Below are 14,642 nucleotides of genomic sequence, written 5' to 3'. Positions count from 1 at the left end.
CCATTTTCTTCAGTGGTGGTTTGCCATTACCTTCCACTCTCAGGGACAGAGTGAACTCTGCCTCAGCCAGAACAGGATGTGAATCAATGCTGTTGGCGTTATTCTGAACCACATGCTAGTCATGTAGCTAACTGAGCTAAACGGCCCTGTATGTTCTTATAAAAGAGAAAAATGAAGAACATTGACTTTATCAATATTAACCAAATAGAAAAAGCAATAAAGCTTTCAATGGTAACAGAGGTGAGAGATGGGCCATGTATCAAACATCTTGGGGGAGAACTTCCTTGGGGTACTCTCCATCTTCTGTCACATCTTCTGGTTTAACAAGGCCTGCAGAAAACCTGGTGGAAAAGACCTGGAAAAATGCCTGTGTTTATCATTTCTGCAGGGGTTCCATTGAAATTACAGCAGTAGAATTCCAACCTCCCTCCTCCCCCCAACCCCCCACCCCCAGCCCCGGCCCCTCCATCAAACCAACCTCCTGTAGAAGTTTCCATCACTTGTAACTTGTCCAAGAAAGCAAGATAGAAACAGTCTGGGATGGCCTTCAGGTGTTTACAGAACTATGAGTTGTTGAGTGAGTTTGGTGCAAAAGAGAAAATCAAGCTCTTTGGAGGCAGCTTTAGTAACGGTGGAGATGTGGACATCCCATTTGAGATTAAATAAGATACTAAGAGGCATCAAAGATTTGACAGAAATAAAGAAACAGTTCCTTTGAAGAACTGAAAGAAACAAGAATTTCATAGAAAGTGGTCAGGGTATAGAGTGTCCTTCTGTAAATTTGAAGTCATTTTTACACTAAGAATTTTTTTAAAAATTAAAAGTAATATAATGTTGTGATTCAGCAGGTGCACTAAAAGAGCTGGTGTAATCAGAAAATAAACTCGATGAGTATGGCATACGATCACTGATGAAAGAATGGAGAGAGTGAGTGTGAGTGGGGAGGTCATTGACATAAAGAAAAGAGTCAAAGATCTGGGAAATGCCTAAACTGGTATCAGGGGACATGGAACAAGGGCAGGAAACTGGAGCTGAGGTACAGATCAGCCATGATCTAACTGAATGGCTGAGCAGGCCCAACGGGTTGGATGGCATACTCCTATTTTGATATTTAAGGTGATGGAAAAAGAGTCAAGAGGATGAGCTATCAATTACGGCACAGACTGAATAATTTGAAAGGAAACTACAGAGCTGGGATAGGAGGCTGTATGAAGATAATTTGTTTAGAAGTGCACAGTGCCTTCTCCGGTCAAAGACTGAAGGTGTCCAACGCGATTATAGATGATTCGCCAAAATGTGCAAGAGAAGGCTTCCAGAGCTATACAACAGAAGTAACAAGATCATCAGTGGACCAGTCATGCTGGAAATCATGTGGCTGTTATGCATTGGCTGATGGATCATTTGAAAGTTAATATTTTTCATGTACTATCTTCAGTGGGAATAAATCTGGCTTGGGGAATTAATGCTAAATTAGCTAAGAGGATTATCTTTGCTGTGAAAGCGAAATAAAATCTCGATAAATGGAAAAGGGTGTCCGTGGCGAGGAAGCAGTGGCAGTGAGGAGTTCTGCCTTGATTCCCCTGCTGCTCACACTATTTATAAATGATATAGCATGGAGGCGGCACCTTGTAAATATTAGAAAATTTGTTGATCGCGCAAATCTGTGGGCCCAAAATTGATGAGCATGTTAACGCAATTGAATGCATTTGCTTCATATGCAATTTTAACAATTATATTCGAATAGCAGGGAGGGGGAATCTCATTCAAAGGGCCTTAATATTACCATAGCATTACAAACAATGGCTCGTGCATTTTAACATATGGAAGAATGGGAAAGGCAAATCATGTATGCAATGAGGGGCAGGCCATCATCAAAAGAGGGAGAGGATTTGCAGGAAAAGACTATTGCATTTTTCCAATATTCATATGTAAAAGGACATGTTTTATGTAATAGTCAAAGAAATTTATAATTTTACAGTATTGATAAACAGGAGGTCATTTAGCAATCAGCTTTTTAATATTCATTGAAAATATTAATTAATGGGAATCTGTTATGCACAAGGGTAATCGTGTGCTGCAATGCACCTCAAGGACATTTGACCATAAGTCTAAACAAATTATTACAAAACTAGAAATTCTGAGAGACAGTATATTTCATGAGTCTGGGACCCAACTCTTAAATACAGAAAAGAAAACTCTTCTGTACGTTTAACTGCTGGGTCTCAGGTCACGTGAAATACCTTCTTTCAGTTTACAACTTTTTCCCAAGGCCTTTGACATGTTGACCACACCATCTCCCTCCAACTCCTCGCCACTGTCATCCAGCTGAGTGGGACTGCGCTCACCTGGTTCCATTCCTATCTATCTGAACGTAGCCAGTGAGTCACTTGCAATGGCTTCTCTTCCTGCTCCCACACTGTTACCCCTGGTGTCCCCAAGGATCCATCCTTGGCTCCTTCCTTTTTCCCATCTACACGCTGCCCCTCGGTGACATCACTCAACGACAAGGCATTCATTTTCACATGTACACTGATGACACCCAGCTCTACCTCACCACCACCTCTCTCGACTCCTCCACTGTTGCTAAATTATCGGACTGCTTATCTGACATCCAGTTAATTTCCTCCAATTAAATATTAGGAAGAATGAAGCCATTGTTTTTGGTCCCTGTTCCAAACTCCATTCCCCAGCTACTGACTCCATCCCTCTCCCTGGTAACAGTCTGAAATTAAACCAACCTTGGTATCACATTTAATCCCAAGTTGAGCTTCTGACGTCATATCCCTGCCATCACTAAGACCACCTCCGTAGCATCACCCGTGTCTCAGAACAATTGCCGTTGAAACCGTCATTCATGCCTTTGTTTCCTTGAGACTCAACTATTCCGATACACTCCTGGCTGGTCTCCCACATTCTACCCTTCTTAAACTTGAGGTCATTTAAAACTCTGCTGCCCATATCTTAACTTGCTGGAAGTCCTATTCCCCTATCAGTTCTGTACTCACTGATCTACATTGGCTCCTGGTCAAGCAACATACCGATTTTTTAAAATTCATGCTTGTTTTCAAATCCCTCCATGACATTGCCCCCCCTCCTCCCTATCTCTCCATAGTCTCCTCCAGCCCCACAACGCTCAGAAATCTGCGTTTCTCCAATTCTGACCTCTTCTGCATTCACAATTTTAATTGCTCCAACATTGGAGGCTGTGCCCAAAAGTCTCCACCTTGCTTTCCTTCTATAAAACGCTCCATAAAATCTATCTCTTTGACCAAGCTTTTGGTGATCTGGCCTAATATCTCTTTATGTGGCTCAGTGTCATACTTTGTTCATAATGCTCCTTTGAAGTGCCTTGTGGGACATTTCATTACATTAAAGGTATAAATATAAGTTGTAGTTGTTAATGCATTTTAATTTTATTCATTTGAATGTATATAAAATAATAAAGATCTTGCATTTATAAAGCACCTTATATCTCAGGACATCCCAAAGTGCTTCACAGCCAATGAAATGCATTTCAAGGGTAATATTATCATAACTCAGTAGCCCATTTGTGCACAGCAAGGTCTCACAAATTGCAATGAGGTAAATAATCAAATTATCTGTTTTAGTGGGATGAGGAATAAATATTAGCCACAACACCTGGAAAGCTCACCTGCTGTTCTTCACATAGTGCCAAAGGATCTTTTATATCAAGCTGAGAGCAGAGGGAACCCCAGTTTAACATTGAATCTGAGAAATGGTAGCTCACTGGTTTTGCACACAATTTGTATTATGCAACTAGCCTCCACTTACTGCATTTTGCTCAGGGAATCCCCTTCTTTTATAGGGAGATGTTGCTAGTGTTTCAGTCATAGGTTCTATTTGCTGTAGTTGAGACTTTTTAAGTAGACTCTGTAGACTGTTTGCTATAGTGCACTATTTAAAAAGACTCTGTTTACTTTGCTGTTTACTGAGTAAGTAGACTTTGTTTGTTGTGATTCCTGCTGTAAATCCTGTCCTGCCCTGCCTCTAACTCATGGGCTGGCAAAGTGATGTTAGTAGGCACCCTGCTGATAGGCAGGCTCCTAAAGGGAATGGGGTGGTGAGAATAAGTTGGCTGCAAGGCACTCTGTTTACTGTACATTCTGTGCTTAGGTGACTAAGAAAAGATAGAGCACAGGCACTGCATACACACTGCTTATTGAAATTAAAATGTCAGTCAGCTGAAAACAGTAGCTGCATATTAAAAATGGTAATCCATCATATCAAAAATTAATAATATCACAATAAAAAAATTATGAGATTAGAGTAATGTATTTAAACTTAAATCTATCAATGCTGAGGCCACACTTGGAATGTTAGAACAAATTCAATGAGGCATCGCTCCAGCCTCTGACAATATGCCCTAAATTTTGCAGTGATAATGACAGTAAAACTGTCAGCGTTTGCCATCAATACGCCGTGAAATTGACAGCAACTTCTGGTGTCCACACATGTACAGTTAAACAAGTAAAGCTAGAAGTTGCTGTTATTGATTTCCCATTCTCCACTGTTGGCAACCTTGCATATGGAAATCTTATAAATCACTTTATTTGAGAAAAACTTCCATTATTAGTCTCATTATAAAAAGCATTGAAAGAATTATGCCCTGTTGAATGAGGTGTAACTGGGATTTTACCAGAATACTAAGTCATAATTACAGATAAACAACATCTCTGGCCCTGAAAAAGTAATTTTACATTTGTGGAACGTCAAATGTCTCCATGATGATAACAAAAATTCCATAGATATTTAAAATAATAAAAATTAGTTTGTTTGCGATATTTCAGTTTTTACTTTAATTCCATGAATATGTCCCAATACTTATTTTTCTCTCAGTAAAATTATTAAAAACTTAAGGATAATCAGTACATTTTACTTTCTGGACTTTGTGAAAATTCCTCAATTGGCTGCTTAGTCTTTTTGATGACTGCACTGTTGCTGGATGTCAGAGATCCCCTGTAAGTGGATGCAGACATGGAAGTAACATTGGGAAAGGTACAGTCTAGTGATTGCTAGATTTTTGTGGTCAGTTTTCTTCAAGGTCAGCTGTGAGTAATGTCACTTTGACACTGACTACAAAATCCGAGACATAGGTCCCAATTCTCAAACTCACACTGCGATCCAGTGAGGCTTTGTTCCACTCACTATAATCTCATCATATTGTATGCAGAGCTGGGAAGCAGACTTCATAGATGGAGAGAGTTTAGGAAAAGGGCATTTGAATCTGGAATTTGGGGCTGTAATTTATGAAGAGAATTAAACTTGGGCCGGGATTTTTCAGCCCACCGTGGGATCCACCATGGGGATGCAGTGGCCCAGCCAAAAGTCCATTGATTTTCAGCGCGACAGATGATCTGGCAGTGGGCGAAGTCAGAAAATCCTGCCCTTGGTTTCACCAAAGGAGTTGGAAAAGACACTCAGTCTATGTTTCCTTTGCATTCTGAGAGGAATTACTTTTTAACTCCCAGTAACCCCCTGTAAATACTGGCATGCTCCCAGTAACCCCTGTAAATAGTGTGTTACAAATGGGAAGTTTTATAAGATTGTTATGTTTCGGGACTGTGCTTTTAATTTAGAGCAAAATGGAATGAAGGGGGTCATGTGACCTGTTCTGAATTCTGCTAACAATGAGGCTTGGTGGCGTGGTTGTTAAAGATTAAAGAGGGCGCAGGTTATTTTACTGGGAAGAAGTTGCAAAGATGTTCACACCTGTAGACAGTGGCAAAAGCAGCTGCAATGTTAGTGGATAGATTGTTTGGCTCCAAAGTCCCAGGGAGGTGTTAAGAATGTTTGGTTGTAAATGGTTATTCCTTAAACTGTCTATTTAATTTCAAGAGAGTGTAGATTTGGGGGTCTAAAGAACAGCTAATTAGCATTTCTATCTGGACACAAGGCCCATGTGATTCACGTTGCCATGGAGATGGACTTTCAGAGGGGTAGAGTCCATATGAAGATATTGTAGGATTGGCTTACAGGGTGTTCTCTTAAAATATCACTGGATCTCACAGTCAGGTTCAGTCTACCAAAATCCAAGAGAGTGAGAGAAAGCTGAGAGTTAGAGGCAGAAAGTCTTTATGGTTTACCACACAAGAATGAGGGTGGAAGCTCCCACTCAGGTTGAAGAGATTGAGTTTATGAGAATTTAAACAAGACTGAAGGATTTGCCTAGCTTTGGCTAAGAGGAAGAATCTCCAGGGTAACCCTAACCATAAAAGCCAGTTCAGGATTAGAAGTTATCCAGCTGGGAAAGGAAAAGAACGGGAGCAAGTCCTCGGGAGCTAAGAGTCACTTTGCACAGATTCCTGAAGAATAGAGTGTCTGCTTAAAGGATAAAGTATAACTGTGAGGGAGATTTTCAGTCATGTTAAAGCATTATCAAGGGAATTTTTCTGGAGTTTAGAGTATTATAATTGTATATTAATATTATAATATCTCCAAATTTGCAGATGACACAAAGCTGGGTGGGAGGGTGAGCTGTGAGGAGGATGCAGAGATGCTTCAGTGTGATTTGGACAAGCTGAGTGAGTGGGAAAATGCATGGCAGGTGCAGTATAATGCGGATAAGTGTGAGGTTATCCACTTTGGTAGCAAAAACAGGAAGGCAAATTATTATTTGGATGGCTATAAATTGAGAGAGGGGAATGTGCAACAAGACCTAGGTGTCCTTGTACACCAGTCGCTGAAGGTAAGCACACAGGTGCAGCAGGCGGGAAAGAAGGCAAATGGTATGTTGGCCTTCATATTGAGTACAGGAGCAGGAATGTCTTGCTGCAATTATACAGGGCCTTGGTGAGACCAAACCTAGAAAACTGTGTGCAGTTTTGGTCTCCTTATCTGAGGAAGGATGTTCTTGCTATAGAGGGAGTGCAGCAAAGATTTACCAAACTAATTCCTGGGATGGCGAGACTGACATATGAGGAGAGATTGAGTTGGTTAGGGTTATATTCACTGGAGTTCAGAAGAATGAGGGGGGATCTCATAGAAACCTATAAAATTCTAGCAGGACTAGACAGGGTAGATGCAGGAAGGATGTTCCCGATGATGGGGGAGTCCAGAACCAGGGGTCACAATCTGAGGATACGAGGTAGACCATTTAGGACTGAGATGAGGAGAAATTTCTTCACCCAGAGAGTAGTGAGCCTGTGGAATTGGCTACGACAGAAAGTAGTTAAGGCCAAAACATTGTACGTTTTCAAGAAGGAGTTAGATATAGCTCTTGGGGCGAAAGGGATCAAAGGATATGGGGAGAAAGCAGGAGCAGGCTGTTGAGCTGGATATCAGCCATGATCATAATGAATGGCAGAGCAGGCTCGAAGGGCTGAATGGCCTATTCCTCCTATTTTCTATGCTACTATAAGTTGCCCACGAAATAGTGTTTAGTCAATGTTGCTTTTAGTTTGTTTTAGTAAAAGTCTTAAAATTGAAACCTTGTCGTGCATTTGCTTTAAGTTGGCCACTAGGAATTCTAATTTCTTTATAAAAGTTACTGGACTCTACGAGGATTGTAACAAGTGACACGCTCCCAATAACCTCTGTAAATATTGGCACGCTCCCATGGGCCTTTTATAAATGTTCCCAAGGACCCCCCTGTAGATACTAAAACATTTAAAGAGACCATTGTCCTAACTTTTAATTGAGAAACCACATCAAAAACTGCACCGTCAATGAAAAAAATTGTAACTTTATGAGCAAGAGAATCAACATGCAAATAAGTCAAAATGTGCAGGGAAGTGCATAAATCTGCTGACAAATGGAAGGAAATATCATAACCTTTCATATCACTTGGGCTCCTTTTACAGAACAGATGGGATTACTCCCCAACCCCACACCCCCCCCCCCCCCCCACCCTGCCTCCACCCCACGCTGGGACGAGTGTTTACACTCAGCCAGCACAGTCCACAAGCTGTTAATTCCGTAAAGTGTGCATTCCCTTCGTAAACAACATGCTAACGACTCTGTATTTGATCGATGCTACGTCGATACACTGCCTCGTCACTGACGTCCAGTCATATCTGGAAGTGTTGCAGCTCGCATTGAATCACCCATCAAGAACAATCAAGAGAGGAAAGAGGAGCTCGACTTCCCCGAATGGTCATTAAAGTCACTTCATCCCCAGTCTGTAAATCCCACTCAAAATCCGTCTTTCGTCACCACAACAATTCATTAGTTTGCCTGGTGAGGCACTAATCCTCACCGGATTACACATCCACTACCTCATCTCTATCAACACACAGGCGGCTCCAGCAAACCCACTGCCCTCATGGTTGGGACTTCGAGAACGGACTCGGTTTCTGGATAGGAATTGCATTTGATGGGACTGTTTGCAGACCGAATTGACCCTTGTGTAGAGCACCTGTCAAACATGGGGAACTGTGTCAAATCACCGCTCAGAAACCTGTCTAAAAAGGTAAATCGCACAATTTGGAACAATTGGCAAAATCTAAATACGGTGCAAGTGGCGTTTCAGTATTTCGTAAGGTTCCGTGTCTGTATAACCTAATGCACTAGAGAGCATTGAGATGCATGTTGGAAAACAATTTATTGAACCGAGAACCAGCCCTCGGACTTGTAACAAGATAACTAATCTTGAGTTTTATTGGAGTGTAACAGTGTAAGTGTTTAGTGAAATGTCAATGCATTTTAAAACAGAATATTGCTCTGTATTCAAACTGAATTCTCCTTTGAGCTGTCGGTTCGATACTGTGCACGTGTCGAATCCCCCTCAGCACGGCTACAAATTAAGGTTTATTTTAATTACTAAACAGCATTCTGTACGGATTTTAAGTACAGTACTGCATTGCATGGACATTGAATATTCAAACAGAACTGTACTGAGGGAAATGCAAATCCATGTAACGTTTGCTCGCATGAGAACTTTTTAGCTTAAATTTAACCCAAAGTTTTTTTTCCAAAAAAAGCATGCGACTTTTTATTTAAAGAAAATCGGCATGTTTTTTTTAAAAAAGAAATGAATGTCCAGCCGGCTGGGCTCTAATCTATTTTGTGTCTGCTGATGATTGGGGTGTAAAAGATTCGACATGAGGAGAAAAACTGCTACCAAGTAGTCAAGACGTGCGAGGATACAGCGGGAGCAGCAGCAGCAGGAGCGTCCCCTGGAGGGAGCGAGTACCAGGAGCCCTTGTTCGCCCTCGCTCACAACTGTGCACTCATGCACAATCTCCTCGGGCCAGCCTGCATATTCCTCAGGAAAGGATTCGCAGAGAGGCAGGCTGTAAGTAAGTCTTCAAACTGGAAACTGTGCATCCATCGGGAGACGTGTCTCTCCGCTTTCACCACCATTTCGCTGCCGCATTCTGTTATCCTCTCTCCCCATCCTAATCTGTCTTGAGCTGTGTGTGAACAATCTTAGCTCATTTGCCAACAGCCAGGTGAAATAGTGGGTTTTTTTTCTTTGCAAGTGAAACGCATGCTGTATTTATAAACGAGACATTTTTTTACGAACCTTTTTTAAAAAAAAAATAAACATTAAAAGTAGAAGACATTCGGCATGATTAAAGTTTCCCCTCAGTGCATTCAGAGATTTCGTAATGAAGTCTGTCTCCCTTATATTCACATTCACCTCGCATCCACAGTCCAGTGGATCCTTTGTTTTCAATTCCCAGTCTTGTCTTGAACTAACTACGATTACGTTTCTAATTTAAGGAAGTTCTGTCCAAAAGTATCATTTCAGTAACCAAATAATCAAAAAAAGTCTTTCAGCAACATCAGACTTTCATTAACAAGAACAAGCAGCGTCGAAATGACGTTTCTTGGTGTGCCCAGCAATAAATGCACTAGTTTTACCTATAACTCTGCCTGTTCACACCAACACACACACACACACACACACACAGCCTGTGTCCGCTCGACCCTTGCGGCCGGCGATGATCCCCCGCGATTTTCCTGTCCTTCCAGCCAACGGTCTGAAAATTTTCCGTCTGAATAGGGGCGCAGAGCAGCAGCCAGCAGGGGCCAGCTCAGGGGAGCATGACTCTCACCTCGGGGCAGCTTTACACTTAAACTGGCTCATCCTTAATCTTCACTGATCCTTCGAGAGCTTTAACCCTTTCCTTCATGTTCCTCATCAGCGCTCTGCACGTTTTAAAGTAAAGTCGGGTTCATTTTGTTGGGAGAAGCCGAAGGCTCCTTCGAATAGTCTTCCAGCCCAGGGTCGAGAGGCCAATGTTGTGTAGTTCCACCATTTTCTGTTCTTGTTGAAGATTTTCTGCAAATTGCAGTTATGTAACATCTATAAAATAATCTATATCTATAATTTAAAGAATACTGTTGCAATATAAGATCCTGAGGGGACTTGACAGGATGGATGCTCAGAGAATATTTCACCTTGCCGGTGAGTCTAGCACCAGGGGACACAGTTTAAAAATAAGAGCTCTCCCATTTAAGATGGAGATGAGGAGAAACGTTTTCTCTGAGGGCCATGAGTCTGTGGCACTCTTCCCCAGAGAGCGGTAGAGGCAGGGTCATTGAATATTTCTAAGGCAGCGGTAGCTAGATTCTTGACTAACAAGGGAATCAAAGGTTATCGGGGGCAGACAGGAATGTGGAGTTGAGACCACAATCCAATCAGCCATGATCTTATTGAGTATTGGAGCAGGTCCGAAAGGCTGGCCTACTCCTGCTCCTAACTCGTAAGTTCATACGTATGTAATAATACTTGGTTTAGGTCTGCCTGGATTATTTCCTAAGCAGTTTTTCACACGTTCACAGCTTTTTGCAGTGAGAAGTTTTGATCTTGTTCAAGTCTTCGGTGGAATTATAACTAGAAACCTTGTATTTAAAGAAGTACTGTTACAATCTAAGATCCCGAGGGGATTTGACAGGGTGGATGCTGAGAGGCTGTTTCACCTTTCTGGGAGAGACTAGAACTCAGGGACACAGTTTAAAAATAAGGAGTCGCCCTTTTAAGGTGGCGATGAGTGGAATTCTTTCCTCTCAAAGGCTTGGTTAGTATGTGGAATTCTTTTCCCCAGAGAGCAGTGCAGGCTGGGTTGGTACATATTTTTAAGGCTGAATTGGATACATTTTTGATTGACAAGGGAGTCAAAGAGTATAGCAGGTAGACGGGAAAGTAGACTTGAGGCCACAATCATATCAGCCACGATTTTATCAATTGGCAGAGCAGATCTGAGGGGCTGAATGGCCTATTCCTGCTCCTAATTCATATGTTCATATGTAATAAAGGTACTAATTTGACTGAAAATGTTTAGTGGGTCTCTGCTAGTATAAAAATACTCCACATGGACATTCATGGGACCGATATAATTCATCATTCACCATAGTGACCGTGGTGTATGAGAATCCAGTCTAGCTAAAATGCCAACTTTCATCTGTGTCACTTTTGAGCGTTTTATTCAGGACTGGATCTTTCTTGGGGCATTGCAAGCCAGTGGCACACAAGCCTTTCATAATATAAGGCTATTTGCATCAATATCTTGTAGTATTTGCATATGCAGGGGTAAAGAAATTGCCGTCTTTTGAGAAGATAGTACAGATTGGAACTGAGTGCCTCCCCTCCCCTCCCCACCAATTGTGGTCCCACTGAGTATTAGACCATCGTTGCACCCTCTGAAACGGGGCTAACACCCATCTAGGTACAAGCATCCAAAGGAGGTGGAGTTATGACCTGTCTTTTCCCCTACCTCTGCACACCACCCCTCCCCGCCCCTGTTCCAAACCCACATTGTATTAGCTTGTCCTGGTGGGAAGTTGTGTGTCAGGCTAATGTAAAAAAAAAGGACTTTATTATAGAAATGATACAGAACACAATCTTTAGCTGTTGGGAGTTCAGCTGTCTGGGTATTTAGTTCTGAAGCTCCTTCCCAAACCTCTCTGCCCATCTACCTCTTTCTGCCCCTTTAAGACACTTCGTAAAACTGACCCCTTTGACCAAGCCTTTGCTCACCTGACCTAATGTCTCCTTATGAGTCTAGGTGTCACGCTTTGTTTTAATGAAGCCCCTCCCCATTAAGAGCCTCGGGATGTTTCACTATATTAAAGGTGCTATATCAGTGTAACTTGTTGTTGTTGATGTGCTGGATGAAGCAGATGAAGGAATGGACTGGCAATTGTGCTGCTCGGTGCAGAAGAGAAGAAAATTAGTTTAGTCACCTCATCAGTTAGTCCATTTTGTTGGCCTGGAGGTGTGATCTGTATGGAATTTTTCACTCCTGCTTACCTGCAGCCTGAACTGGTTCCCCAGGCTGCCATGTTGTACAGTGGTTGCTAATCTATCCTCCACTTTGTTTAATCCAAGGGTGGGAGGTGGAACAGTTTCGCTACAAGAGGATCAGTATCTTAATGAATTAAAGTTTCTTTTTCAGACCATTTCTTTTGGACTGTATTTTTAAGCCACACAATAGAGGCAGTCCCTTTACTTGCCTAACCACCAGCTGAATCAAAACAAAAATGTAATTGTACAGAATATTATATTTTATAGAAAGCTTTGGAAAACAAGATGATTGGCTTTATTGATCTATAGCATTCATTCTTCTGGTCAGCAAACTTGGACACAGCTCCTGAATATTGTGGGAGAGATTTTTGAAATTATTGCATCTGACTTATCATTGAGAACATTAGTCTGAATATCAGACCAGGAGTTTGGTGCCGATCTCACAGCCTTCCTGGTTTATCATGCATCGATTTCATGAATGTGAGAAATGTACGTACTCCGTGGAGCCTGAACAATGAATGGAAGGGTCAAGCTTGTGAGCATGAACATACAAGAGCATACAGCTCAGTTCACACTCCAAACAGCCTCCACTGTTCAACTTCTCGTATCCATCAACCACTTATTCTGCCAAAGATCTGCTTTCTCCTCGAGCTTGCCAACACTGCATGGTTAGGAGAGGGGTTTGATGAACTGCTATACTTTCTCACAGATGAGGTTAATACAGGGGCCTGGAAATTCTGTGGGGATTCTCCCAATCTCCAACTATATCTTTCGGAGGGGGGGATTATCGACCAAGTCCCTAGAAGGATCACCCAACCCACATAGAGTCCTCAATCACATTCTAACGCCTGGCTGTCTATCCAGAGTCTCCTCAAAGTCTTTCTGTACAACACTTTCTGATTTTAATGCCTATTTTATGCCAGAATTGTTTAACCTGGTGGATGTTCACATACACATTGGATCAGCTGGAGTGTCCTGCTCAAGGTGTATGGGTCGCACCTCAACAGAGCTGAGACCAATGTCCTCGCGGGAAGGTTAACGAGTGCTGTGAGGGATGGTTTAAACTAATTTACTAACGGGATGGGCACAAGAGTGAGACATTAGCGAGCACAACAAGGTGCACAGAGGACTGAGTCAGACTAATAGCGCAAAATTAAAAGTTGAGAACTTTTACTGCAGGACCTTAGTGAGACTACATCTGAAATACTGTGCACAGTTTTGGTCTCCTTATTTCAAAAAAGGATATAATTGTGTTAGAAACAGTTCAGAGAAGCTTCACTAGATGCATTCTTGGACTGAAGGGCTAACCTTATGAAAAAAAGTTGAACAGGTTGCCTTCACCCATTGGAGTTTAGAAGAATAGGTGATTGAAACATGAATCCTGAGGGGATTGAGAGGGTGGATACCAGGAAGATGTTTCCCCTTGTCAGGGAGACTAAGACAAGGGGACACAGTTTAAAAATAAGAAGTCTCCCTTTTAAGATGGAGATGAGGTGAAATTTTTTTCTCTCAGAGGGTCATGCATGTATGGAATTCTCTTCCTCAGAAAGCAGTGGAGGCTGGGTCATTGAATTAATTCAAAGCTGTGTTGGGTAGATTTTTTTATAGACAAGGGAATCAAGGGTTATCGGGGGCAGACAGGAAAGTGGAGTTGAGACCACAATGAAAACAGCCATGACCTTATTTGAATGGCAGAGCAGGCTTGAAGGCCCAAATGACCTACTCCTGCTCTAAGTCCTGGAGTATAATTCAGGAATAGGAATACCTAGATATGCAGCAAATGTGATGCAGTTTAAGATGGGTTTGGAGTGTGTGTGCATTGTTGAGGGGTCAAAGATAGAATCTTTTTGGTTAGAGTTGAGGAACAGTAGAGGAGTTATTATGCTACTGTGCCTGTACATAAGCCACCAAATAGTGGAAAGGAGATAGAGGAACAAATTTTCAGTCAAATTACAGAAGGAAGGGGCAGAATTTTCTGTCTGTCAAGCAGGCCATGCAGGCGTGGGCAGGCGCAGACCCAATCACTGCCCACGATCGGGTCCGCGCCGCCATTATACGCAGGTGGGCCAATTAAGGCCCACCCAGCGCGAAACGCGGCTCCCGAGGACAGCGGGAGTGGGCGGGTGGCAGCAGGACTGCTATGACCACTGGGTCCAATGGCGACCCAGCGGCCTGTTTAAAACTCCTCCTGCAGCCTGCAAAGGCTGTGAATCATAGCCAGCAGAAGGGCTTCCCAGAGCGCTGCTGGTGAACAGGCCAGGGAGGAAGGTAGGGCAGTGGGCCATTGTGCCCCTCGTTTCTCAGGCAATTGCCTTGCTGCCCTCAAGGAGGTGGCAGCACGGTGAGAGGACCTCGTACTCCAGGACAGGAGGAGGAGGGGAGGAGGCGCCCCCCCCCCCCCCCCCCCCCCCCCCCAATGACCGAACGTGCC

At 42.7% G+C, this 14,642-nt stretch overlaps 1 protein-coding gene across 2 annotated transcripts in view; it reads left to right on the top strand.

Annotated features, from left to right (window-relative positions):
* Nucleotides 1-8,304: 8,304 nt before the first annotated feature.
* The window catches only part of cabp1a (calcium binding protein 1a), a 64,317-nt gene continuing 57,979 nt past the window's right edge, over nucleotides 8,305-14,642 (top strand). The window contains exons 1-2 of one of the 2 annotated variants that reach the window (XM_041203291.1): nucleotides 8,384-8,428; nucleotides 9,053-9,253. In XM_041203291.1, coding sequence (XP_041059225.1) covers nucleotides 8,384-8,428; nucleotides 9,053-9,253 — 246 coding nt within the window. Of the gene's footprint in view, nucleotides 8,429-9,052; nucleotides 9,254-14,642 lie in introns of both variants that reach the window. The other variant, XM_041203292.1, reaches the window with a different exon arrangement.

This window comes from Carcharodon carcharias, chromosome 13 (genome assembly GCF_017639515.1).
Source record: "Carcharodon carcharias isolate sCarCar2 chromosome 13, sCarCar2.pri, whole genome shotgun sequence".
NCBI classification, from domain to species: domain Eukaryota; kingdom Metazoa; phylum Chordata; class Chondrichthyes; order Lamniformes; family Lamnidae; genus Carcharodon; species Carcharodon carcharias.
Note: the sequence above shows the minus strand (reverse complement) of the source record. Positions and strands in the feature narration are given on the sequence as shown.